General features: G+C 40.3%; 1 protein-coding gene across 1 annotated transcript in view; it reads left to right on the top strand.

Moving 5' to 3' along the window:
- SLC9A6 (solute carrier family 9 member A6) overlaps positions 1 to 24,586 on the top strand; it is a 60,970-nt gene that overhangs the window by 29,350 nt on the left and 7,034 nt on the right. The window contains exons 9-15 of the mRNA XM_080653298.1: positions 11 to 99; positions 2,136 to 2,249; positions 5,502 to 5,613; positions 6,539 to 6,692; positions 17,335 to 17,365; positions 19,343 to 19,422; positions 22,709 to 22,814. Coding sequence (XP_080509424.1) covers positions 11 to 99; positions 2,136 to 2,249; positions 5,502 to 5,613; positions 6,539 to 6,692; positions 17,335 to 17,365; positions 19,343 to 19,422; positions 22,709 to 22,814 — 686 coding nt within the window. The remainder of the gene's footprint in view (positions 1 to 10; positions 100 to 2,135; positions 2,250 to 5,501; positions 5,614 to 6,538; positions 6,693 to 17,334; positions 17,366 to 19,342; positions 19,423 to 22,708; positions 22,815 to 24,586) is intronic.

Below are 24,586 nucleotides of genomic sequence, written 5' to 3' on the forward strand. Positions count from 1 at the left end.
GTCATTGCAGGAGTGGTTGCAGTGTTGTTCTGTGGCATCACACAGGCCCATTATACATACAATAATTTGTCCACAGAGTCTCAGCATAGAACTAAACAGGTAAGATAAACTTTATAGTTTGTGAATAAAGTTTTTCTCCCTGTAGTGAAACAAATTTGTTCAAAATGATGCCTACTCATTCTGGCTCCTCTTCTTTTATTTTTTATTATTTTTTTAATCTTTATTGTTGAGAGTATTATAAATGTCTTCCCCATTTTCCCTCCTTGCCCCCCACCACCCAGTTCCCACCCCACCCCAGGCCTTCACCACCTGGCTTCTCTTCCTTTGACTCCAGAAATAGATGGAATTGGCAGGTTGAAGGGTGACAGTTTTTAGGATAAAGGTAGGTGACCAGAATAGCCAGGGACTATTGTGATTGTGTCAGTTAGCTTCCTTCCCTGTTTTCTTAGCCTAATGACTTTTAAGAGGAATGTTTTTCTAGTCAGGTCTGACACAGGGGTGGGCAAACTTTTTGACTCGAGGGCCACAATGGGTTCTTAAACTGGACCGGAGGGCTGGAACAAAAGCATGGATGGAGTGTTTGTGTGAACTAATATAAATTCAAAGTAAAGGAGCGGAGGGGAGAGCAAGAGAACCCTCCGCTCTTTTGGCTCCGCGGGCCGGATAGAACAGCCGAACGGGCCGGATCCGGCACGCGGGCCGTAGTTTGCCCACAGCTGGCTAGAACCATGGCTGTTTGACGTTGGTAAGTTTAACTTCTAATTTGACTGGATCTACTGCTGGGTGATGCAGAGAAGATTAACGTCCTTTAGGCACTTCCAGAAATGTGAAAACATCAGGGGTTGGGCTTCATATGGCCTTGAATGAACAGTTGTGTAGGGCACCTGAAGCATTTTCTAGTCTTATGAGGTATATGGTGCAAAGATATGAATATGTAATGTCTAGAATAGAAACAGATGCAGAATTGATTATGATTACATCAAGGAATAGAAGATTTAAGTTTTACCAAATGATTAGAACACTTGAGATTAGCCTGGAGAGAACACATGACAAAGCAGGAGCAAAGGTACTTCTTTTTTCTGGAACCACAAATTTAGTGATTGACATATGCTTTTTTTCCCACCCCCTCAAAAGAAATTAGGCTTCCTATACACTGGGGCTACAAATCCCTTTTACAAATTAATTCAGTGCAATAAGTATAGAGACGTTAATCAACTGGGGTGGTGGTGGCATTTTTCTAGCCAGTGGGGTAGGGAATAAAAAAACTAGGTCACAGTGTCCATTGGTGATATGAAGCTTGTGTACATAAAAAACACACAGATAATGGGGTGGTGAAGGCCTGCGGTGGGCTAGAAGAGGTCAATAGGGAAAAAGGAGGACATATGCAATATTTAAAACAATAAAGATTAAAAAAACAGACTAATAGAACTTCTAGCTTTGTGTTTCAGATTACATGTCATACCAGATTTCAGAGAAGGGGGCAGGGGTTGGTTTGAGGCTTGAAGAGCTATAAAGCTACCATAGAAGGAGGGTACAGAGCACAAGACAATGATGCACTGACTCCATAAATGAAGGATAAGACCCAGGTAAAAAGTGAAATCACACGGCAGGGCAGCAATATGAGAGTTGTCATGAAGTGCTCTATGCCAGGACAAAAGAATTTGAACATGGGTCTTACAGCCTGTGAAGAGGGAAGTGTCTATGAAACTGCCATATTTAGAGAGATTCATTGGGGAGGGGTGTACAGATAGGTGACAGGGACACCAATTAGGGTCCTTTTGCAGCATTATGGGTGGGAAGTGATGAAAGGTAGACAAAGGTAATGGCAGGACAACAAGGAACATTCCAAAAGAAAAATTGTCAGGGTTTGGAAGAAGGGGATAAGAATGACCAACTAGGGGATTAGAGAAGGGAAGCTGACTGGGGAAAGTGAGAGGCAACTTTTCTCTTTTTCTCTGTGGGACTGCTAATGTCATTACTACATTTTCTTGCCTCTGAATCACATATTTTGGGGGATATATATGAACTTTACATATTTGAAGTGTCTGTTTTGTTGTCTTAGTAGTAATACTCATGTTTTCACATTATGTAACTTAATTTATTTACTGGACTAACCTTTTAACATTTCGTTTCAGTTGTTTGAGCTTCTCAATTTCTTGGCAGAGAATTTCATCTTCTCCTACATGGGACTGACACTGTTCACCTTCCAGAATCATGTCTTTAACCCAACATTTGTAGTAGGAGCATTTGTATCCTTTATAATTTGTTCTATTTTAAAACTTTTTTTAAAATTGAGATTCGCATGTGTTTTCCAGAGGGGTAGTTGACAAGAATACATTTAAATATATAAAGTGTTCCTCTCAGTACAATAAGTAAGGATTTTAACTCTTTTTTCTGCTCTGTTTATTCTATTCTATCTTCATTTGTTTATTGCACAAATAATACTGATAGATTGAAATGACAGGAAAAAGTTTCCTACCATTCTGCCAATCCCAAAAGAGAAAACTATAAAATGTTTGTCCTCTATTGCTAAAGTGAAGAAAGAGAGAGTAGATACTGGGGAGCAGTGCAGTCTGTGCCACAGGGTCATTGAAAGCTGGTGAAAGGCTGAAGGAGGCTGCCTGCCCTCCGCCTCATTCTCTCTTACTTGTTGAGTCTTTAAAATCCAGTTGAAAGAGAGAAGCTGAGTACATGAAAAGGAGCAATCAGTATTTTCAGCCTCATGAGAAGGCAGGAGGAGATAAAATCCAGAGCGTGTGGGGAAGTAATGGCCTTCACTGGGAGGAGGAATAACTCCACCATGGCTCCAGGAGAGGGTAGGTTATAAAGAGATGAAGGCACATTTGCAAGATGGTGTTCCTGACTGCTAACCTCTATTTTAATCTATAAAATATGAGGTGAGATTATCTGCTGAAAGTGAGAGAGGAGCAGGTGGCCTATCAGTTATCTATTATGTAACAAATTACCCTAAAATTTAGCAACTTAAAGCAACAATCATGTATTATATCACAGTTTCTGAGAGTTAGGATACTAGAAGTAGCTTATCTGGGCTCTTCAGGCTCAAGCATCCCTCATGAGGTTGCAATCACTCTCTGGGCTGGGACTGTACTCTGCAGAGTTGATGGGCTGGAGAATCCACCCCAAGTTTACTCACACAGCTGTTAGCTAGAGGCTTCAATTCTGCTCTACATAGACCTCTCCATGGGGCAGCTCATAACATTGCTTCCCCCAGAGGGAGTAAGCTGAGAGAGCCCCAAGATGGAATCCAAAGTGCCTTTTATAACCTAACCTTGGAAGTGATATACCATCATCCCTTCTGCCACATTCTGTTGGTCACACAGGTGGACCCTGATGCAGTGTGAGCAGGGACTTCACAAGGCTGTGAATACTTGCAGGGAGGGATTTTTGAGGACTGTCTTGGAGGCTGGTTTCCACAGGTGACAGGAGTTTTATGGAGAAGATTTAGAAATAGTTGTTTTAGAGAATGGGACAGTGAGTTGACCAAAGAAATGCTGTAGGATTGCTGAGCAGTAATAGGGACCCACTTGAGTCTGAGGAATAGATATTAACAGTAGAATCAGTCTGCCCTATTGTATGACTTCGACCTGGACTACTTAGCTGTAAGCGTGGAGGAAAGAAATAGTTGATTCCATCTAGGTTTGGGGTTTTGTCAAGTGGGTGCAAAGAAAACTGGGCTCGTCAGGATCAAGGCAAAGAAAGCACAGAAAGAGACAAATGAATGTCAGGTATTTCAGAATATTATTAAGATGTGGTTAAGCCCGGCCAGTGTGGCTTGGTTGAGCATTGACCTATGAACCAGGAAGTCACAGTTCAATTCCCAGTCAGGCACATGCCCATGTTGTGGGCTTGATTCCCAGTGGGGGGCATGCAGGAGGCAGCTGATCAGTGATTCTCTCTCATCATTGATGTTGCCATCTCTCTCTCCCTCTCCCTCTCTGAAATCAATAAAAATATATCTTTTAAAAAAGATGTGGTTAAGAAGTGAAGCAGGGAAAGGACTGACTGTGAGGGGGAAGTAGCAGAATCTTTGGACTGGAGGTCCCAGACAGGTGGAAGAACTATCCAAGTGAGATAGATAAACATGAAACGTGAAAAGAAATTGTGGTTAGAGAGGATGTTTGAATTAGTGATTTTAAAAAGTAGTATTTTAAAAACCACCTCAGAATACAGATTCCGCCAAAGAGATTAGCAGAAATATTTTTTAATTTAAAACTCTAAGTAGGATCTCTGTTAGAAAGTGAAGTATTAGTGAATGCCATTCTACAGAGTCTTAGTCTTCTGGGAATGAACTTCAGGCAAAAAAGATAAAGCCCTATTAATAAGAGAAGAACCTTAGCGGGAAGACTCCCATGAGATCAGTAACTCCATATCCTGCTAGTGTTTGAGAAATTGTTCAGCAGTCACGTTCCTTGATCCACTGTACTTAACCGGAAATAAGACATTATTTTCCCTAGGTTTCTGAGTCTGTTAGGAATTGAAGTTTCTGGATACAAAATCCTACCATGAAAATTGACCCCCACAAGGGAGAGCTGTTCTCTTGCTGGGTATGTTAGTTAGGATCTAGATTTGGTTTCATGTGACAAAGCCCAAAATTAACTGAGGTTTAAACAAGATAGTTTACCAATGAGCGTATAATGCTTATGTACAGTTCCTTTTTGCCTTTAGTCTTACAGATGCTAATGATTTCCAATGGTACTTAGGTCAGCACTTGTTTCCCCATCCTTGTTTTGTTTTTAATCTTAGATTTTCCTTTATATATCTTTCAGAAAATGGGGTGGAGATTATATTGTAACCCCTGAGATAAAAATTGTAATTGTAAAGCAGAGTCTCTATAGACAGCAAACTGGAAGAAAAGACACTAAAATTGTGTGGGGTTTTTTGTTGTTAAAACCATTCTGAGTTACCATTAAGCCTTCCCTTTGAAGCAGGGTGGAAGTTATAGACTTAGAGGACTGCATCAGAGCTTGCAGAAATTTCAGTGGTATGAGGTGTTTGTGCTGCCCTTTTCTTTGTTCCGAGGAAGCAAGGGCAAGTTTAGCCAGTATTACTCTTCCTCCTACTAACACTGACAATTAAAGTGAATTAACCTATTGTAGTAATAATCTTAAAGATTATACCCAAGAATCTCTGCTTTTAAACATGTTTCTGTTCATCTCATGAATTTCCTATATGTTAGATCTGCACTGTCTAATTTGGTAGCAACTAACCACTTGTGATTATTTAAATTTAAATTAATTTAAATGAAATAAAATTTTAGTTCATAGGTCACACTAGTCACATTGCAAGCACTCAGTATGTTGGACAATGCAGATATAGAACATTTCATCATTGTACAAAGTTCCATTGGACTGCTCTGTGTTAGAGAAAGACTGTGTTAGAAACTCAGCTTCCTAAGATAGTCTTTCACCATCTTGAATGTAGAGTCTAAATAATATTAATATAGTAAAAAGAAATTACCCTTAACCTATTAATAATTTTAGATTGCTATTTTCTTGGGGAGAGCTGCTAATATTTACCCCTTGTCCCTCTTACTTAATTTGGGTAGAAGAAGTAAGATTGGATCAAATTTTCAACACATGATGATGTTTGCTGGTAAGTTATAATTCCCTCTCTTTCCCCACTCCAAGAAACCACTCACAATGTATATGCCAGCTTGATTTTAAATGGAAATGATATGCTGGTAAGATATTACTCCCTTAAATATTGAAGTTGCAACCTCCAAAAAAAATTTTAGTATCTGTATTCCCTTCTATGGGAAAATTTTCATGTTCTGGTTCCAAATTCCCATGTCACACATAGTAGAGAAGATAAAGATTTATGCACTTTCACACAAAAATCTCTATGTGAATGTTTATGGCAATTCTATTAATAATTGCCCAAACCTAGAAACAGCCCATTTCTGTTCCAATGGGTGAATGAATAAGCAAACTGGTATATCCATGCCATGGAATACTACTTAGCACTAAAAAGAACAAACTGTTGATACACACAACAACATGGATGAACCTCAGAGGCATTATGCCAAGTGAAAGAAGCTAGTCTCAAAAGGTCACATACTGTATAATTCCATTTATATGACATTCTGAAAAAGAGAAAAGCATAGCAATGGAGAACAGATGAGTGGTTGGCAGGGTATTGGCAGGGTGACAGAGAGGTTGGACTAAAAAGAGGTTGAACAAAAGAATTTGGGGGTGGGTGGGTAATGAAACTGTTCTGTGTCTTGGTTGTGTTAGTGGTCACACACCTCTATGCATTTGTCAAAACTTATGGAACTATACACCCAAAACAGTGAATTTTACTGTATGTAAATTTAAAAATAAATTTCAAAAAATTGTTAAAAGATCAATGTATGTCAGTATCATCTACTAATTCTTTTTTCCATTTATTTGTACTAATGTATGTTGATATGTATTTGTTCACACCCCTCTAAGTTCTCAGAATACCTTATTTCTCTGAATTTATGAAGCTCACATTGGTAATAAGTTATTGAAGAAATGCCTCTTCCATTTCCTTTTAGGCCTTCGTGGTGCAATGGCATTTGCCTTGGCCATTCGAGATACTGCCACTTATGCACGACAAATGATGTTCAGCACCACACTTCTGATTGTGTTTTTTACCGTATGGGTATTTGGTGGTGGCACCACTGCCATGCTGTCATGCTTGCATATAAGGTAAGTAGTGATTGGGGACCTCATTTCCATATTAAATTATAATTCAGGTTATTTTCTTTTAATCATGATAAAATTTTAAGCTTTGATAAATCTATAATATTTAATGTTTTCCTTTTAAAAACTAAATAACATGTAGTACAGAAAAATGAAAGATAAGCAAAAGAAAAATAACCATTGTTAACACTTTAAAGGATGTCTTTCCAGACCTCTTGCTATGCATTCTATATATTTTTAACAAAAAGGGCCAATACTACAGGTACTCTTGTAAACTTATTTTTAAATGTAATATAGCATGGGCATTTATGTTATTAGTAAATAACATTATTTTAATGGCTGTATATATTTTTATTTGTTTGTTTATTTATTGTATTATAATTTATTTAACCAAATTTCTACCTTGTATTGTTTCTAGGATTTTGCTATTACCATTAACATTTGAGGCTTTTGCTATTACTATTACCAATAACAATGTGAACATTTGTAAATGCATACACCATTGTGCACTTGTTTGATTATTTCCTTATGATGCATTCCTAGAAGTGGATTGCTTGGATGTAGAATATTGATATGTTTAAGGCTTTTGATCCACGTCACCAGATTGGATCAAAATTTTTCTTCTGTACCCTGTAAGACAGTCCTGTTTATCTCAACCCTAATCAATATGAGATATTATCATTATTTCTCATCTTTATGATCAGCATGGTTTCTGACCTGACAATCCAAGGTCGAGATTGTGAGGTCTCCGTCTTAGATGAATACTCATTAATGTATTCAATTGGAAAGCTCCCTTGTATCTCAAGAGTTCTGCACTGTTTCCATGGATACAGCAGCCTATGTTGCTAAAGCCTTTGTAGATTTTAGTCCTGTGTTTGGCTGAAACTTCATAGACCTTAAGAGCTATTGAGCCTGGCCAGCATAGCTCAGTGGTTGAGCGTCAACCTATGAACCAAAAGGTCATGGTTCGATTCCCAGTCAGGGCACATTCCCGTTTCAGGCTCGATCCCCGGTGTGGGGTGTGCAGGAGGCAACAGATCAATGATTCTCTCTCATCATTGATGTTTCTATCTCTCTCTCCCTCTCCCTTCCTCTCTAAAATCAATAAATATATTTTTAAAAAAGAGCTACTGAGCTTCCAGAATACTTAGGGTTCGTTAGAGAAAACCGTATTTCACATTTTATAGAATGTGTTTTCCATTTTTTCATTCTAAAGACCAGCCAGCCTTAAATCACACTTTTAATGTGATTATTATCTTTATCTTGCTTTACTATTTAAATACCTTTCTTGCAATTTCTGTGCTGCTGTACATAATAAAGAATACACAAAAATAATGTTTGTATAACCCTGATTATTACTTCAGGGAGGACTGGGCATTTTTTGAGCACCTACTATGTTCTGGGCATTTATGAAGTGCATTTTACAAATTTATCTAATCAAATTTACAAATTTATTTAATCACAGTAGATCCATTTTACAAATGAGGAAACAGAGGCTTAAAAATTTCTAAGTTGTTCAGTGTCATACACACAATTAAATGGTGGATTAAGGAACCTTATCAAGAAATGAGGGTGGTCAATTTTGAAAGGATTAAATATCTTCCTTTTCTCAAGAGTTTGTAAATGAAGACTCCTTATTCTAAAAAAAATTAAATGTAAGAATTTTGGAAAAATAATATTCTTAAATGGAGTCTTAATGTTTAAGTAAAATCAGTTCTCTTCCCTAACTTCCCTTCACACAAACCAAACAAAATATCCATGCTTTACCCACCCCCCACCAAAAAAAACCAAACAAACCCACAAACCCACCCATACTCACATAATGTTGAATACACTTCACCAGCTTTGCAAACTCTTTGGCCCTATCTTGCCTGTCCTATAGCATAGTTTGTTTTTTAATTATATATACTAGAGTCCTGATGCACAAAATTCGTGCAAGGGGCTTGGCCCCTGCTGCTGCGGTGGCTGCCTTAGCCCCTGCCGCCGTGGCTTCATCCAGAAGGTGGTCCGAAAGGACGTCCAGTCTAATTAGCATATTATACTTTTATTATTATAGATTATATAGATTTCCTTACAGTTTTAGGTTAACTCTTTGGGATTTTTTGGCCTCTGCAAAGAGAGACTGGAATTTAAGTTTCACTTCCCAATTCTGAAATTTGGCTAGTACAATTTTGAGGAGGCTGATAATAAGTCCTTAAAGTTTAAGATTAATGCAGACTTAGACTTGACTATGAGTTCTTGCTCATTAATTTTGAGCAAGACCAATTCTGTGATCTTGAGCCTCAATTTACCCTTTTAAGCCTCAATTTCCACATTTGTAATGTGTGTGCTAGTACCTATCTCCTAGGGTTGTTGTAAGTAGTCAGTGAGCTAATGTCTGTAAAGCTCTCAGCACAGCATTGCGAATGTGCCTTTTAGCCATTCATTCGATAAATTGAGCACCCCGTGTGCCAGGCACTGTTTTAAGTTCTAACTTAATGGTTCTCATTTGAGGGTGATTTCGCCCCCACTGCAAGAGACATTTGGCAATGTCTGGAGACATTTTATTATCACAATCTAAGATAGGAGGCTACTATTGGCATCTGGTTAGTAGAGGCCCAGGGTGCTGCTAAACACCCTACAGTGCACAGATCTGTGCCAAAATGTCAGTAATGTGAAGACTGAGACCCTGCTCTAGAGAGGTACAGCAGTAGTAATAAGATAGAAAAAGTCCCTGGTCTCATAAAGTCTGTATTTTAGTGGGAGAACACAGACAGTAAACTAGCAGTCAAATGAAAATGGCAATTTTAGGTGGTATTAAATGTTATGATGACAAACAAGGTACTGTGATGGTGACTTGGGATCAAACGTATTTTATAGGTGGAGGTCAGGAAAAGCCTCTCTCTCTCTCTCTCTCTCTCTCTCTCTCTCTCTCTCTCTCTCTCTCTCTCAACTACATTTAATCTCAATCTATCTGAAGGACAGGGTATTGCCAGTTAAACAGTGAGCAGGAAGAAGAGCAGCCCAGGCAGAGAGAAAAGCATATGCAAAGGCCCTGAGGCAGGAAAAAATTTGACCTCTTTAATGAACAGGAAAAAAAGCCCACATAGCTGGAATATAGTAATTGAAGTGTAGATAGGAAATAAGGTGGGCAAAATCCTATAGGGGCAGTGGTTGGCAAACACATCCTGTAAAGGGGTGGATAGTAAAATTTTAGGCTTTGCAGACCATATGGTCTCTGTCTCAATTACTCCACTCTAGCGTAAAAGCCCCACAGATGTGCCCTTATCTGGTTTGGTTCAGTGGATAGAGTGTCAGCCTGCAGACTGAAGGGTCCCAGGTTCAATTCTGGTCAAGGGCACATGCCTGGGTTGCAGGCTCAATCCCCAGTGGGGAGCGTGCAGGAGGCAGCCAATCAAAGATTCTCTCTCATCATTGATGTTTCTATCTCTCTCCCCCTCTCCCTTCCTCTCTGAAATCAATAAAAATATATTTATTTTTAAAAAGCCCCACAGGCCCGCCGAAACCGGTTTGGCTCAGTGGATAGAGCGTCGGCCTGCGGACTGAAGGGTCCCGGGTTCGATTCCGGTCAAGGGCATGTACCTTGGTTGCGGGCACATCCCCAGTGGGAGGTGTGCAGGAGGCAGCTGATCGATGTTTCTCTCTCATCGATGTTTCTAGCTCTCTATCCCTCTCCCTTCCTCTCTGTAAAAAATATCAATAAAATATATTAAAAAAAAAAAAAAAGCCCCACAGGCCCTAACCAGTTTGGCTCAGTGGATAGAGCACCGGCCTGCAGACTCAAGGGTCCCAGGTTCGATTCCAGTCAAGGGCATGTACCTTGGTTGCAGGCACATCCCCAGTAGGGGGTGTGCAGGAGGTAGCTGATTGATGTTTCTCTCTCATCGATGTTTCTAATTCTCTCTCATTCTCCGTTCCTCTCTGTAAAAAATCAATAAAATATATATATTTTTTTAAAAAGCCCCACAGATATTACATAAGTCAATTGGTGTGGTTGTGTTCCAACAAGACTTTATTCACAAAAACAGGAAGTGCACCGGATGTGGCCTATGGGCCTTAGTTTGTGGATCCCTGCTTTCGGGTCTCATAAGATATGGTAATGAATTTGGAGTTTAAAGTCCAATTGGAAATCTTGTAAGATTTTAAAGTAAAGGAGTGACATGATTATTTTTGTAGGGTAAAAGCATCACTCCAGTTGTTGTATAGACAACAGATCCTCAGTGAGTTAGAGCCAACCAGCTAGCTATTCCTACATCTTTTTATGGTTTGTGATGGTCACATTTGGCTCCCTGTCATTTACCACACATATTTTGCAATTCTCTGTCTCTGAACATTCCTCCTATTGTTTCTTTGCCTTGAATTCTCTTTCACTCACAAGAAATGACATAGCTCAAGTGCCTTCTCCCTTCTACCATCTTCTTTTATATTGGAACCATTCTTCCATTTGCTTAACATTGGGTATCTTTATGACAGCACTTATTTTGATTAGCCTTGTAATAACAATCCTATATAATAAAACCCTAATATGCAAATTGACCAAACAGCAGACCTACCAGTCGCTATGATGTGCACTGACCACCAAGGGGCAGACGCTCAATGCAGGAGCTGCCCCTTGGTGGTCAGTGTGCTCCCACAGGGGGAGCGCCACTCAGCCAGAAGCCGGGCTCACGGCTGGCAAGCACAGTGACGGTGGTGGGAGCCTCTCCCGCCTCTGCGGCAGTGCTAAGGAACAGTGAGCTGAGCGTTAAGGAGCAGTGAGCAGGTGGGTCGTAAGGACCGAGGGCTCCTGGACTCTGAGAGGGATGTCCGACTGCAGCGGGGATCGGGCCTAAGCTGGCAGGTGGACATTCCTCGAGGGGTCCCAGACTGCGAGAGGGTGCAGGCCAGACTAAGGGACCCCTCCCCCCCCGGGCCACCAGTGCACAAATTTCGTGCACCGGGCCTCTAGTATTGTTATAAGAGCTACCACTTCATGTTAATGATGTACCAGACACTCTTAACATCTCAAGTTGCATTTTTCTTATTTAATTCTTTTTTTCTCTCTTTTTTTAATTTAATAAATCTTTATTGTTCAGATTATAACAATTGTTCCTCTTTCCCCCCCCATAGCTCCCCTCCACCTCGTTCCCACCCCACCCTCTGCCCTTACCTCCCCCCCCCCCACTGTCCTCATCCATAGGTGTACGATTTTTGTCCAGTCTCTTCCCGTACCCCCCACAGCCCTTTCCCCCTGAGAATTGTCAGTCTACTCCCTTTCTATGCCCCTGATTCTATTATATTCACCAGTTTATTCTGCTCATCAGATTTTTTATTCACTTGATTTTCAGATTCACTTGTTGATAGACATGTATTTGTTCATAATTTTTATCTTTACCTTTTTCTTCTTCTTCCTCTTCTTAAAGAATACCTTTCAGCATTTCATATAATACTGGTTTGGCGGTAATAAACTCCTTTAGCTTTTTCTTGTCTGTGAAGCTCTTTATCTGACCTTCAATTCTGAATGATAACTTTGCTGGGTAGAGTAATCTTGGTTGAAGGTCCTTGCTATTCATCACTTTGAATATTTCTTGCCATTCCCGTCTGGCCTGCATAGTTTCTGTTGAGAAATCAGCTGACAATCATATGGGTGCTCCCTTGTAGGTAATTAACTGTTTTTCTCTTGCTGCTTTTAATATTCTCTCTTTGTCTTTTGCTCTTGGCATTTTAATTATGATGTGTCTTGGTGTGGTCCTCTTTGGATTCCTTTTGTTTGGGGTTATGTGCGCTTCCTGGATTTGTAAGTCTATTTCTTTCACCAGGTGGGGGAAGTTTTCAGTCATTATTTCTTCATATAGATTTTCAGTATCTTGCTCTCTCTCTTCTTCTGGCACCCCCATCATTCTGATGTTGGTACGCTTGAAGTTGTCCCAGAGGCTTCTTACACTATCTTCAAATTTTTGGATTCTTTTTGCTTTTTGCTTTCCCGGTTGAGTGGTTTTTTTTGCTTCTTTGTATTTCAAATCTTTGACTTGATTCTTGCGTTCCTCTAGTCTGCTGTTGGGTCTCTGTATAATATTTTTTATTTCAGTCAGTGTATGTTTAATTTCTAGTTGGTCCTTCTTCATATCCTCAAGGGTCTCACTAAATTTATCGGCCTTTTCTAGAAAATTCTTGAAAAGTCTTATAACCGTGGTTTTGAACTCTATATCCAGTCGTTTGTTTTCCTCCCTTTCTTTTGTTTATGGTCTGTTTCTTTGTCTCCGCATTTTTGCTGCTTCCCTGAGTTGGTACGGTAGATTTGTGTGCTAGGTTTCCTATATGGCCCAGTGGGTCAGCCTCCCAGTTACCTGAGGTGGACACTCTTGGTGCACCCCTTTGTGGACTGTGTGCACAGCCTTGTTGTAGTTAAGTCTTGATTGTTGTTGGTATCACTGGGAGGAATTGACCCCCAGGCCAATTGACTGTGAGGACCCGCTGTGTCTATACTGGGAGAACTGCTGCGCTGGAGACATGCTTAGGGGGCAGGACTTGCTTCAGTGGGGCTTTGGTGTTCACTGAGTCTGCCTCTTGAATGTGTCACTTATGGATGTGAGTAGTTGGTGAAATCTGGTGTTGTCTCACACTAACCACTATATATACTAGCTTCTGGTCTCCAATGAGGTGCTGGTCAGCTACTGTCTGAGGCCACCCAGCAGGAGGTACAGTGAGAACTACAGTTTTCTCCTCTTTGTTTGGGGTTTGGAGGTTTTGGAGCTGTCTGACCAGAGCTGCAGTTTGTTTGGTTAAGCTGCAATAGGGCAGGCCATTTATATGCAAAAGCCGCTGCACGGAGCTTGGGTGGGTTTGTGGATTGTGCGGGGTGGGGTCTCAGGGAGTCACTAGGCTAGGGTGTGGCAAACAGCGATGGCTGCCAGTCAGCCGTCTCACCGTTTCCGCGTTTCCAAGTCCCCACGTCTCGCGCCCCAGCACAGTAAACAATGATTGCTGGGCACACCTCTGCAAGAAAGTCACCCTCACTTTCCGACCCGATGGCAGACAGTCCAGCTTCTCCCTGTAGGAGTTTGGGTCCCCAGTGTCTACCCAGAAACTGGAGTTCAGAGTAATCTGGAGCTTGTCTCCCTTCCGGTTGAAAGAAGCAGCGCACCCAGACACCCGCCGCCAGCCCGATTCACGCACCTCCGTACCTCAGCTTTCCAGCACTTGTGCACATCTCAATGCTCTTTTCTCTTTCCTTCTAGTTGTAGAACTTTCACTCAGCCAGCTTTCCCGTGGTTCTGGGTGATAGACGTTTAGTATTTTAGTTGTAGTTTTGAAATTGTTGTGCGAGGCAGCAGTTTAGGTGTTTACCTATGCCCCCATCTTGGTTTCTCAGATGTTGGTACTCTTGGGGTTGTCCCAGAGGCTCCTTACACTATCTTCAAGTTTTTGGATTCTTTTTTCTTTTTGCTTTTATGGTTGAGTGTTTTTTGCTTCTTTGTATTTCAAATCTTTGACTTGATTCTTGCGGTCCTCTAGTCTGCTCTTAGGTCTCTGTATAATATTTTTTATTTCAGTGTATGTTTAATTTCTATTTGGTCTTTTTCATTTCCTCGAGGGTCTCACTAAATTTATCGGCCTTTTCTAGGAAATTCTTGAAAAACCCTATAACCGTGGTTTTGAACTCTATATCCAGTCGTTTGTTTTCCTCCATTTCTTTCGTTTGTGATCTGTTTCTTTGTCTCCGCATTTTGGCTGCTTCCCTGAGTTGATAGAGTAGCTTTGTGTGGTAGGTGTCCTATAGGGCCCTGTGGCTCAGCCTCCCCCAGTTACCTGAGGTAGACACTTTTGGTGCACCCCTTTGTGGACTGTGTGCACAGCCTTGTTGTAGTTAAGTCTTGATTGTTGTTGGTGTCACTGGGAGGAATTGACCTCTAGGCCAATTGGCTGTGAGGATCAGCTCTATCTATGCTGGGAGAATTTCTGTGGTGGAGACACCCTTATGAGACAAGAGTTGCAAAATTGCAAAAGCCTCCATGCTCAGCTTGGATGGGGCTGAGTCTCAGGGCGGAGCAGACAGCCTTGGCTTCCCATCAGCCCTGCCCTCTGAGGCCCCTGGGTCTCAGTGTCCCTCGGTAATCACTGCAAGCACCTCTGAGAGAAAGCCGCCCTCGAGTTTAGCCTGCTGCCAAACAGTCCAGTTTCTCCCCGAATGATTCTGGGTTCCCAGAAACTCACCCGGAACTGGAGTTCAGCACAGTTGGGAGCTTCCATCTCCCTCCCGCTTTAGAAAGCCAGCTGCGCACTCAGCCACCCATGCACTCAGCAGTCAGTCCTTGCTGCGTGCGCACGCCTCCAGACCTCTGCCTCCCACAGCTCCCCTGAGTCTCAGTGTGCTTTCTCTTTTCCTGACAGTCCAGATTTCCCCCGATGAATCTGGGTTCCCAGAGTCTCGCCCGGGACTGGAGTTCAGTGCAGTCAGGAGCTTCTGTCTCCCTCCCGCTTGAGAAAGCCAACCATGCACTCAGTTGCCCGTGCACTCAACCACCCGTCCTCTCCGCGCACGCGTATCTCCGTACCTCAGCCTTTTGTACCTCCTCTGAGTCTCAATGTGCTTTCCTCTTTCCTTCTAGTTGTAGAATTTCCACTCAGCCAGCTTTCCTGTGGTTCTGGATAGTGTCCATTTTGTCTTTTAGTTGTAGTTTTGATATTGTTGTGCGAGGCAGCAGTTTAGGTGTTTACCTATGCCACCATCTTGGTTTCTCTGTCTCTCATTTAATTCTTGCAGCAACTCTGTGTGGTGAATATTATCCCTATTTTTCAGGTGATAAAATCATGGTTCATTGGGCTACATAATTTGACTAAGTTCATTCACACAGCTGGAAAGGAGCTGAGATCAGATTAGAACCTAGCTCTCCCTGATTGCAGAGTCTTTGGGGATTATGCTCCAGTTGTGTCTGTTTCCCCCACTAGTCCCTGAGCTCCTTGACAGCAGGGGCCATGTCTAATTCATGTCTATGTCCTGTGCCTAGCAGAATGCCTGGCAGATAATAAGTGCTCTCTAAATGTTTATTACATTGAATTGGTGCTCTCTCTCTCTAAGACCACTAGGTGTCACTTTAGATGCACAAATGTGGTTAGAGTTTAATGTGCTAAGAAGCTATTGAGCAGCTTCTGGCCATTTTAACAAAGAAGAAATTAGCCTTTCTTGGAATTATGAATCCGGTCATATCCGGATTCATAATTCATAACTGTTTTCAAGTACTTGACCATGATTCACTTGCCTTTCAGATGAGGTCTTGCATCATTTCCCTCCCTTTGGTATTATTTGTATTCTGAGTTGCTACTGCTACAGCTTCTCACACTGCTATTTTTTCTGTGTTGTCTGTAGTAGTGACCTTAATTGCTAAACATTTGAGCACCTATTGTGTGTCAGGTACTGTGCTAGACTCTAGGGCTACAGAGATGAATTGAGACATGACCTTTAGCCTCAAGGAGCTCACAGTCTGTTTGGGAAGACTGGCAGGTAAATAACTATACTGTGTTAAGTGTTATAGAAGATTCTAGAAAGTGTTGTTAAAGCATAAAGGAAAAATGATTCTTCTTGGAGGGGGTCAGAGAATGGTTCATTTGGAACTCGTAAAGGAGTACAGAAACGCGGGACACGGCATTTCAGATAGAGGGAACATGAGCAGAGGCACGGAGGCTCGGGAGAGGACAGGGATTTTGGAGAGGAGTAGTCAGATGTGGCTAATAGAGAGTATGTAGAATAGAATGAGGGGAAAGGCAGGTTGGAGCGGTGGGGTGCTAATTTGTAGAGAATTTTGAATGCCTCACAAAGGACTTTAGACTTCACCCTCTGAGTTGTAAGCCGGTCTCAGAGTCTTTTGTCAAGGGACTAACCCACTGAGATCTATGCTCTAAATAGCAAAATCTAGGGGAGAGCTTGGCAGCTGGAAAACCTTACATCCAGTTGCTACAGACCCCATGAGTCAGAATGAGGCCAGAGCGTGAGAAGTTGGAATGGAAAGGGGAGATGTGAGAGACAACTTAGAAAGAATGAACAGAGTTGCTGAGTGCTGCTGGTGTTGAGGAGATAGAGAAGAGTCAAAGAGAACTTCTTCATAATGAAGCTGTTCCCTGGGAAAAGAAAAGCAGGATTCTGAGCAGATGAAAAAGAATTATGAAGAACAAAGGCTAATGTGTATCCATTAGCCTATGAAAAAAAAATGTAATTGGACCCTCTCTTCGGTCATCACAATAGAATGTTACCATGAGAGCTGAGAGGTCCAAAAACATGAAACTCCCTGCTGGAACTGCATTGTGCCAGCCTTGTATTTGGAACTACCCAGTAAGTAGTTCTTATTCAGTAACAGGGACAATGCTGCTTTCTCTGACTCTGCTTATAATGAACTTGTATTCAGAGAAGCAAATGTTATTTTTCTGAGAATGGTAAGTTGGATTGTAGGAAGAGAATCATTAGTAGACCCTGCTTGTCTAAGGATCTGAGCTGTTGCTAAGCAAAGTGGCAGGAGCCAAAAATTTATATCAACAGCCAGAGAGAAGCAAGAAAACATTAACCATTCCATAGCTTCTGCATTGAAAAAAGTAGTTCCCTGAGAATATACATATGTGAATAGACTTTTTTTTTTTTGCTTCAAGATCTCATTTGCCTTTTGTTTTTCTCCTTTAGGGTTGGTGTTGATTCAGACCAAGAACATTTGGTAAATATGCATTTGTGTTGTCCCTGGCATTTCTGTCAAATGTACAGTTGTTTTGAAAGAAAACAATTTGCTGTAGACTTCATGCCACCATTATTTAGATCCTGTCCTGTTTGCATCAGCTTTTAACTGGCATCTTTCCTGGCCTTTCCTCACTCTGTGATAGAAACAAAACTGAATTTTAGACAGTGGGTAGTTATCAGGGGTGACAGCTCTCATATCTGTGGGCCAGCCTGGGCTTTGGCTGCAGAGAAGAGCCGTCCCATAAGCACTCCTGAGTTTTCAAGTGACTGCTCTGGCACAGGGAGCCTTTTTCCACTTGGGTTTGCGCATGAAGGCTTTTCTCTGATGTAAGCCCCACTCCAGCTGCTCTTCCTGTGTAACTTTCAAATTGGATGACCAGCAGCTGCCCTTGAGAACTGCCTAGAAGCTTTGGAGTCTTCCCTGCCTGATCAGGAGAATGCAGTTTCTTACTCTGTGCCTTAGCCTTGCCCACATTTTCTTGCCTGCTTCCATGTATTACTTTCTCAGTTGTTCCTCTACACCTGAACCTGATAGACTGAGTACAGTGTAATTTGGTGCCTTCTGTAGACTGACCACTCTTTCCTGGTATTTTCCATCAACCTTTTAATGGATTATGAGCACCACTCAATATGTGACTCTGCCCTAGACTTTAGATTAGATGGAAAATCGCAGAAATATTTTTAAAGCTGGAAATCATCTCTTTCAAAACACAATTCTTTTTCTTGTCTGAAACAAGCCCTGGGCTATTTGTCTTCAGGGTGTGGTTCAAAAAATCATTAGATTCATTTCTTAAATGCTAATTTTGTTAGCTGTTGAGTGATGAGTGTGTATGTGATATAGTAAGTACTTGCTTCTTTTTTGGTAAGAACCTTGAAGTATAATTCCATGGGCTTGAAATATCTGAGCAAACTAGGCTTGGTAAATTCCCATGATGCTCAGCTGCTGGGATAGTTTCCAAGGGAATAATAGCTCCTTAATGCTTCTATCTTATGTCCAAAGAAAATTAAAGTCATCATACAGATCACCAGACAAATGCTTGATCATTACCTCTTAGACTCCACCTGCTTTGTCACCTCTGTTATCACAGAGGAGAAATGGAAATGGAGTGACAGGGAGAGAGCCAGGTTGGTGAATATCACCTGTGACATACAGAAAAAAATACATTTTTTTCCCTTGCCTTCAAAACCCTATGGATGTGTTGGGTTGTTATATTGTTTACTCAATATTGTGAGTGTCCACTGGGAAGCACAGAGGAACAGTATAGTAAGTATGGAATGTGTGGGGGTTGGGTATACAGGTGTTTATGTGGTGAGATTTATAGCTTAATTGCTCTTCAAAAAGCAAGACATAGAACAAACCTATGCCTACTGATATAAAAGGAAATACAGGTGTTTTTTAGCTCTTGTAAGTCCGTGCAATATTCTTGAACATTTTTCTATTGTGTATGTATATTTAAAGGAAGATTCATTTATACCCAGGAAGGAACCAAAATCATGGAACCATAGAACACTCATGCTAGAAAGGGCCTTAAATATTTTCTAACCCTCATATTGCATGCATGAAGAAATTCAGGTAGGCCCACAGAGGGAAAGGAACTTACCCAACTAGTTCATGTCAGAGCCCACATGAGCCCATTCACCTAACTCCCCACTACTGGCCCCACCACATCACAAATAAGGACCCAGTTTATGTTTTCGGAAGCTATTTCGAAGATGCCAGCTTGCTGTTAGTTTTCCCTCCTAGATGGTCAGGCTTAATATGGAATTTCCCTACTTGATTTCATTTTGCTAATGTTCCAAGAACATAGTAGTAACTTTGAAAATTTCTAATGTCCCCCAGGTTGGAGAGTACCTCATACATAATAGCCTATATTTCTGATTGTATAAAGAAGTGACTCTTAAATAAATGTGTTTTTATCTTTGTGTATATATTGATTTCTTTATTATTTGTTTGCAGGGTATTCCTGAAAATGAAAGAAGAACTACCAAAGCTGAGAGTGCCTGGCTTTTCCGGATATGGTACAACTTTGATCATAAGTATCCTTAATTGAGAAAAAAAATGGTATTATGGACATGGACAATCGCAATTTAATGGAACAACTGTTTTGACCATTCCCATCCTGAAGCAGAACATAAAACCTTTGGTCTTCCCTTTCTCTTCAGTGTAGTGAGAAGGTTATTAAAGGAAACCCACACAAATGGATTCCTCTGAAAACCCATGAAACCAGTAGGAACTGATAATTGCAGAAGCTGGCTGTGTGAAGGAACGAAGGAGCCCTTATAGATTTTCTTTGATATATATAGGTTTATTTATTGAGCAAACTTTAAATTTTATTGTCCTTTAGCTAATTTAGTGAACCCTGAAAAAGGTATTTTTGGTTCTTGTCAGTGTACTTGCTAGAATAAAAAAGCAAAGGCTTCCTTAGGAAAAAGCACAAGATTAAGATTAAAACCACAGATTTTAATGTTAGATACCCCAATAATGAGTGATCTACCTTTTTTCTCTGACCTTTCCAAAGACTGGCAGATTATCCTTTCTATTCATAATGCGAATGTTTCATTGTTTGCCATGTTTCTTTCTTGTCCTATTGTAATAGTGTTCTTCATAGCTATACTTTGAGTCAAGTTATAGTCTATAACGTGACTATATAATGTCTTTAAAATATTTTATCACTCACTATTTATTAAAATTAATTTCTTATTTGAAAATTGAACTATAAAAAGGGACCATAGAGTTCTTTCAGGCTGAGACTTACCAGTAAATGAATCAAAACCTGGTTTATGGCCCTAACTGGTTTGGCTCAGTGGATAGAGCGTCGGCCTGCGGACTCAAGGGTCCCAGGTTCGATTCCGGTCAAGGGCATGTACCTTGGTTGCAGGCACATTCCCAGTAGGGGGTGTGCAGGAGGCAGCTGATTGATGTTTCTCTCTCATCGATGTTTCCAACTCTCTATCCCTCTCCCTTCCTCTCTGTAAAAAATCAATAAAATATATTTTTTTTAAAAAACCTGGTTTATGTTCCATTGAAGCAAATTTGGGACAACTACATAAAAAGATTTTCCTTGCTTTTGCCTTTCTGAGCAAAATCATTTATATTTAAGAAAAATGCATTGGATACTTATCATTATAATCTACTACTTATAAAATTTTGTCAGCTAGATTTTTATGTTCACTTTTCACATGGTATTCCTGAATTAAATTACTGTAAGGAAACAAGAATGCATGCATAGCTATGGTATTAAGACTCTCATTAGGGAGAGAGATCATGGCTCTTTAAAATTGTTTAATGATTATGTCATTACTTTTGGCTCCATTATCAGCATTTTGGATATAAGCCACTTCTACATCTCTTGGGGCCTTTACACCCCTCTCATTCAACAAAAATTGTTTAGTTTTTCCTACATAAATAGTTCTGTACATTTTCTGCATAATATACAAATCAATTAAATGATCCTAATATAGAGAAAGAGTAGAATAATAGCTTTTTTTCTGTATAGTTTTATAGAGCTAAACACCAAGACTTGTTTGACTCAATATTACCCTATTAAGTACTACTAGACTAAGACCTGGTAATTTTAAAACCCAGTGCCCTGGTGGAATTAATGATTCATCACTCTAGATTTCAGTTCCTTTGTATAGCCCAGTGGTCGGCAAACCGCGGTTTGCCGCTCTGTTGACTAATGAGTTTGCCGACCACTGGTATAGCCAGATTGTTTGTTATAATTGAGATACAACTTAAATACAGCAATATACATAAATCTTAAGTGTACCGCTTAATGTGTATATACTTGTGTGCCTGCCACCCATAGAAAGTGTGTAGAACATTTTCAGCACCCCAGAAGGTACCCTGTGTTCCCTTGTAGTCAATAATGACTTCCCTGTCCACCCCCAAAAGGGCAATCACAATTCTGATTTCTAGCAACATGGATTAGTTTTACCTGCTTTTGTTTATCATATAGATGGAATCATGTGTGTTATTTTATGTCTTGCTTCTTTCACTCAACATTGTATAGTTTATCCATATTGTCTGTACTAGTGACACTTTTTTTCATTGCTGTGTAGTGTTCCATAGTATGAATATACTATGGGTTCTTGTTTTTTTTTAACCATCTACTATAGATAAACATTTGGTTTGTTTCCAACTTTGGGCTATTACAAATGAAGCTAAACATTCGTGCATATATTTTTTGGTAAACATAGGCACTCATTTCTCTTGAGTTAGATACCTAAGAGTAGAATTTAGGGCAAGTGTAAATTTAGCTTTAATAGCTGGTGCCAACCAGTTTTCCAGAGTGCTTGTAACAGATTTGTACTCCCACCAGCAAGTTAAGGGGTTCCGGTTGTCCCACATCTCCACCAAAACATGATATTTGTTAGCCTTTTCATTTTTAGCCATATCGATGGGTTTGTAGTGATGTCTCATGTGGTTTAGTTTACATTTCTCCAATAACCACTGAGGTCAAGCATCCTTTCATATTGGCCATTTTGATGTCCTCCTTGTTGAAGGATGTCTGTTCAGTTCTTTTGCCCATTATGTGAGTTGTCTTGTCTACCTGATTTGAAGTTCTTTCTATATTCCTGAATTGGGTTCTTTGTTGGTTATATGTATTGTGACTATCTTCTTCCAATATGTAGCTCATCTTTTCATGTTCTTAATCCTGTCTTTTGAGGAACATAAATTCTTCATTTTAATGAGGTTTATTTTATCAATCTTTTCTTTTATTAGTAGTGATTTTTATATCTTAAGAAATCTTTTATATCCCAAGGTCATGAAGATATTTCCTTTTAAAAGTATGATTGTTTTAGCTATTGAGTTTGTGTCCAGTGTGAGGTATGGGTCAAGAGCTACTGTTTTCTATATGGGTATTCAGTTGACCCAGCACCATTTATTGAAAATACCATCCTTAACCCACTGAATTGCAGTGGAACCTTTGTTGTAAGTCACTGGGCCATATATGTGGGGGTCTGTTTCTGGACTCTCTTTTCTATTTGTCTATTTTTACATTAATACCAAACTCTCTTAATTATTGGAATCAAACAAATCTGGGTTTGAATATTGGTGCTTAATTTACTTAATTGTGTGACTTTAGGCAGATCATGTTCCTCTCTGAGCTTAGTTTTCATATCTGTGATATAGAGATAATAATAAAAGCTCCCTTTGCTATCTCACTGACATAATGTGGTGATGAAATGAGACAACATATGTGAAAGCCCTTTGATATCCTCTCAAATAGTTGGTATATTGTGATGGTGGTTGTTATCAAATGAGTCATTCTTTTAAATTTGTGAAGAAATGAACACAGCCCTTCCTTAACCAGCACAGCTATCTGAAGCCTCTGCTGACGCATAGTGGGCCTCCTCTCACAACAACACTCCCTGCCTGCTGTGGACCCATTGCCAGATGCCTAACCAGCCCCCAGGCTTATGAAGTAAGTGGGTTTTATCCAAAACCCAAGCTCTTTATTAAAGTTAAATTTATCTGCTCTGTGGTTGGGTTACTAGTTTTGTTTTGTTTTGTTTTGTTTTGTTTTGTTTTGTTTTGTTTTGTTTGACTTGAAGGTATAAAATCCATGAGAGGGAATATAAGAATATGCATTTTGCTCAGCCAGAAAATAAACTGAAATCTATAAATATAATTTATAGCCTTTGAAGCAGCATGTGAAAACAGATCTAGAATAGTACCTCATTTAACTGTTGGTGATTTTAATAAATAATTCTATTTCCATGCTGGTTTTCATTTATTTGCAGTATGAGGCCTAAGCTCAGTACCAAATGTTTGTCTTAATTTATAAATTTGGGTTGTCACAGTCATATTGAGAGGATTAATAAAACAATCTTTGATGCCCCTAAAGTGCAACAGATGATCTTTTATTTCACACTTACCATCTTTTGAATCTTAGGAAAGCTTTTTCTACCTCTGTTCCACATAGCTGGGAGGTGTGAGCATAACTAGATATAATCTAGATACCATACTTTTTACTGATTTCAGAGAGAGGAAGAGAGAGGGAGAGAGAGGTAGAAATACCAGTGGTGAGAGAGAATCATCAATTGGCTGCCTCCTGCACACACACTCCCCCCCCCACCCAATGGGGATCAAGCCACAATCCAGGCATGTACCCTGATCGGGAATTGAACTGGTAAGCTCTTTGTGCATGGGTTGATGCTCGACCACTGAGCCACGCCTGTTAGGCAGATGCCATATTTTTTTGTTAGCTACCAACATATGATTGATGATTTGGCAAGTAGTATAATAAAGAAAGAAAGTGACAAATGCTAACTAGCTTTTATTTTAAAGTATGAACATTTTATTTTTCAGTTCTTTCCAAAAAAAAAATTGCTTCTAACCTAATCATTCAAAATAATCTATGGCATCAAATAAAGTGCCAATGTTAAGAAAACTCACCTATTTTGACTACTCTGATGCAACATCTTGAGTAGAGAGGCGAGACTGTGGTGGAGCAGTGCAGACATGCACTCCCCCCAGTTCCTTATGACATTCTCTGTGGTGTGTTAGTGCAGACCCCACAGAGAATAGATGGGAAAGAGTAGACTCACTCAGTGGGGGTGGCACCTGGATCAGGACGAGTGCCTTACAGCTTTGTGTTACATTGAGTCATGAGTTACATTTCTGACAGATTGTGCTGGTGGGATGGCAGAACACTCCATGTTGTCTCTTCTCTCCCTACCACATTGCCCAAAGTCCTCTCTCTCAAACACAATCTCCATTCCCTCTGTGCCCTGAGGTTCTGTGCAGAGGGGTCAGACGGCTCTGTTGGTTAATCAGTGAGGCTCAGCTCTTGGATTTCAGAGACCCACTCAACCATCTCCAAAAGCCAGAATGTTTCAGAAGGACTGTGTATCCTGTGGAATAAAGCAAAATAGAACATTGTGGTATTAGTTTCCTAGTGCTGCTGTAACAAGTAGTACAACTGAATGGTTTAACAACAGAAATTTATTGTCTCACAGTTCTGGTAGGCTTGTTTCCTTCTGAGGGCTGTGAGGGAGAATCTGTTCCATGCCTCTCTCCTAGTTTCCTAGCTTGTTGTGGTTTGCTGCCAAGCTTTGGCATTCCTTGGCTTATAGACATATCATTCAGATCTCTGTCTTCATCTTTACGTGGTATTCTGTGTGTCCAAGTCTCCCCTTTTTATAAGAATATTCAAACAGTATGGAATGTACAAAGTGAGAAATAAAAGTTGCC

This window comes from Plecotus auritus (genome assembly GCF_963455305.1).
Source record: "Plecotus auritus genome assembly, chromosome: X".
In the NCBI taxonomy this organism is placed as follows: Eukaryota; Metazoa; Chordata; class Mammalia; order Chiroptera; family Vespertilionidae; genus Plecotus; species Plecotus auritus.